General features: G+C 56.2%; 1 protein-coding gene across 1 annotated transcript; it reads right to left on the bottom strand.

Annotated features, from left to right (window-relative positions):
* Positions 1-598: 598 nt before the first annotated feature.
* SDRG_15989 (hypothetical protein) lies at positions 599-3608 on the bottom strand (the record flags this gene model as incomplete). Its single annotated transcript, XM_008622178.1, has 9 exons — positions 599-879; positions 930-1463; positions 1511-1629; positions 1672-1772; positions 1822-2266; positions 2691-2772; positions 2819-3352; positions 3402-3520; positions 3561-3608. 9 exons carry the CDS (start codon positions 3606-3608, stop codon positions 654-656), a joined length of 2208 nt encoding a protein of 735 aa, XP_008620400.1. The 3' UTR covers positions 599-653.
* Between the last annotated feature and the right edge of the window lie 36 nt (positions 3609-3644).

Raw genomic sequence — 3644 nt, 5'->3', positions numbered from 1 at the left:
GCTTCGACTGATTGGTTAAAGGCATCACAAGCAACTCAAGCCGCATCACTTGAAAGGCAGGCTCCACGTGTGTCAACGGACCTTTCAATCTATTTTTCCTCTTTCTTTGTATATCATGTACGTAAACATCAAGATTCCCATTTTACGGGTTACATCGAGCTAAATTTGATGCGCCGGTTGCGTATTCCTGTCCACGAGGCAAATTCACAACCGTCACAAGCTCCGCAGGTCATTGACGGCGCCGTCGCGACGCACCTTTGGACAAGATGTGTGATGCTACGCTGTTCTTGCACCCAGCGACGCTGCTTTGAAGACGAGTGGATTCTAGCGCACTGTCGGTGGTTGTGATGCCTGGGTATCCACCTGGATTCACGCAAGATTACTTGGGCGTTGGACGGTAAACACTTTGCTGCTTGTCGGCACCTTATGTTCGACGACGCGGTGCTGCGAGTCTCGTGTGCCACGGAGTGCAAGATCGCACCGCCTCTCCCATGCCCCTCGCGCTGGACGTCGAACCGAGAAGACAAGCGAACCGGTTCACTATCGACTGAGATCTTTCAACTGTGCGTGATCAAGGACAAACCGTTCTGTGACGAGGCGCAATAATGACTCAATGACCAAGGGAATATCGATTAATCCGTGGCTTTGCACAATCAGCGCCAATGCGGGTGGCTCTTCGGCCACGCATCGAACAACGCGCGCACGCGATGCATGGCATGCTTGAACGCGACAAACTGCGCGACGTAGCGCCGGCGACCATTCGCAGCGCGTCGTTGCCGCTCCGCCGGCGTCAGCTTCAACACGGTGTCCACCGCATCGCAGACGCCGTCGGGCGTCACATCCCACTCCATGCCGCCATAGACGCTCAGGAGTTGGTTCCTACTCGCAAGAACGATGAATGCCACTCGAATCGCAGGATATGGTCGTACGAGTTGGGCGCTTGGCGATACGCTTCGATGAGCACACCGGATTCGTCGTCCACAAACTCGTTCATGGGCGGACCGTTTGTTGTCAAAACAAGCGCACCCGAGGCCCTCGCTTGGTTGATGTAGTGGCCGTAGCCCTCCATCTTGCTTGGGCACAAGATGACGCTGGCTTGGATGAGCTCACGGCCAAACTGAGAGGCGTCAATGGCCTTGCCGTGGTGGAACCGCACGTTCGGCGGCGCTCCGTCCGGCCCAAAAATCTCGGTAAAGTCCTCGAGTGTCTTGGCGCTCAGCGTATAGACGTCAATGATCGGCAGGTCCGGTCGGCGTTGCCAGCACTTCAGCACGGACGGTGTGTTCTTTTGCCAGCTGTTGCCGTTGGCATGGAAGAACGTGATCTTGTCAAAGTCCTTGGGTTTGATCGGCGGCAGCTCTGGGTGCGCCAGCGCATGCACGTGCGCGGCGGTCGACGGGTCCGACGACGTGTGTTGAACGTAGAGAAGCGTCGTGTTGCGCGGGTTTCCAAAGTCCTTGTACCTACGCCGTCGTACTTGCGTGCGGAGCAAGAGAAGGGATGTTGGTACAATTGCGAGAGGCGGTCGTAGCAGTCCTGCGTCTTGCAGAGAACGACGTCGAAGCGATGGTAGTCCTTTTCCTTGAGCTCGTACATTTCGACATTGGGCATCGACACCATCACCTTGTCCTACAACCAAGATCTTATCGCGCGCTCTATCTTGGATGAGACCTTGGGAAAGTCCGGGCGGTCGGGAACGCCGTCCATGTAGTGGTTCATAAAGAGCAGCGCCGTCTTGGGGCACAAGTCAAAGTACGTTATATTGGCCCGCCCTGGCGAAAGTGTGAGAGATTGAGATTTGAGATTGAGATTGCACTTTGCCTTGGTAGTCGAATCGCAAGTCAAAGACCCAAATCGGTAGCGCGCGTGTTTTGAGAAACTTGACGTACGCCATGCCGTCTTCGCAGTAGCCGTGACCGCGCAAGCCTGTGGGGAGGAAGACATCGACGCCCGGGCACTGTGCGAGGTGCGCGATGAGCTCGTCCTGCGGCGTCTTGTCGCGGGACCAGACGTGGCGGAGGTCGACGGCCGAGCTGTTGTACGTCCACGGAATCACGACGTCGTGAGCGTGCATGCACGCTTCGTTGAGGTTGTTGAGGTGCAGAATATCACCAAGAAGATCGAGGGTCGTCTCATCGTCGACAGCGCGCTCCGCCACATGCCCTTGGCGCAGCAATGGCTGCGGAAGCTGCTGCGCAACGAGCGTGTAAGCAGTGAGGACGAAGCACGCGATGGCGAGAAGAGCGAGGTACAGGCGCCGGGGAACCTACCCCCACATAGGCTCTGTAGACTGCATGGTGCATCGCCGAACGAACCGTTAGACGAGCCATCAGCGCAAGACTTGAAGTGGCTCAGCTCTGACGGTTGCCGCTGGAGACCGAATGTGGGCAACCGGTTGACATTATCGCATCCGGATACTCCGACAGGTGATGAGTGTCATGTGAGTGTCCAGCGGCGTGGCCATCTCGAGTGCTCCAATTTATACGCAGTCGGTGTGGAGCCAAAGGTTGCAGTCAAAGATACTGCCCATTAGACCTGGAGTGCGTATCGAAACCAGATTATTTCTAGATGGTTTATTGCGCCAACCCCACGCGGACGTGGCGCATGGTTCTTTTGAAATCGAGAAGTTGCGCCTCGTACCGCCGCCGTCCCCTCTCCGCTCGTTCTTGCCGCTCGCCCGGCGTCAAGACCAAGACGCTATCGACGGCATCACAAATAGCTTTCGACGTGACGCCCCACTCCATGCCGCCATAGACGCTCAAAATTTGATTCCTAACGTACACAAGTGTAGCACCCACAAAACACGGGTTCAACGTACGGGCTAGGGTCCTTGCGGGTAGCGTCAATGAGCACACCAGCCCTATCGTCGATGAATTCGTTCATGGGCGGTCCGTTGGTCGCCAAAACGAGCGCGCCGGACGCTCTTGCTTGGTTGATGTAGTGGCCAAAGCCTTCCATTTTGCTTGGACACAAGATCGCACTGGCTTCCAGAAGGTGGCGGCCAAACTGGGCAACGTCAACCTCTTCGCCGTAGTGAAACTGGAGATTGGACGGCGCACCGAGAGGCAAAAAGAGCTCGTTGAAGTCGCGTAGCGTACCGCTATTCATCGAGTAGACGTGGATGAGCGGCAAGTCCGGTCGCTTCTGCCAGCACTCGAGCACTGCGCGTGTGCTCTTGAACCAGCTGTGGCCGTTGGCATGGAAGAATGTAAGATTCTCAAAATCCTTGGGCTTGATCGGCGGGCTCTCTGGGTGCGCCATCGCATGCGTAATGGCGACCGTCGACGGGTCCGACGACGTGTGCTGTACGTAGAGCAGCGTTGTGTTGCGCGGGTTCCCGTTGTCCTCGTACCTACCAACAGGATGTGAGAAATAGGATGATTTTTCGAAGTCAGGAGTACCAGCGCGAGAGACGCTCGTAGCCGTCGCGCGTCTTGCAGAGAACGACGTCAAAGCGATGGTAGTCCTTGCCCTTGAGCTCGTACATTTCGACGTTGGGCATGTTGACAATCACCTTGTCCTACACAGTTTTCAGAGCCCAGCGACTTTACTCCAATTACCTTTGGAAAGTCGGGGCGGTCCATGAGACCTTCAGTGTAGTGGTTCATAAAGAGCAGGGCCGTGTTGGGGCACAAGTCGTAGTA

The sequence above is a fragment of the Saprolegnia diclina genome (genome assembly GCF_000281045.1).
Source record: "Saprolegnia diclina VS20 unplaced genomic scaffold supercont1.108, whole genome shotgun sequence".
Classification (NCBI taxonomy): domain Eukaryota; phylum Oomycota; class Saprolegniomycetes; order Saprolegniales; family Saprolegniaceae; genus Saprolegnia; species Saprolegnia diclina.
Note: the sequence above shows the minus strand (reverse complement) of the source record. Positions and strands in the feature narration are given on the sequence as shown.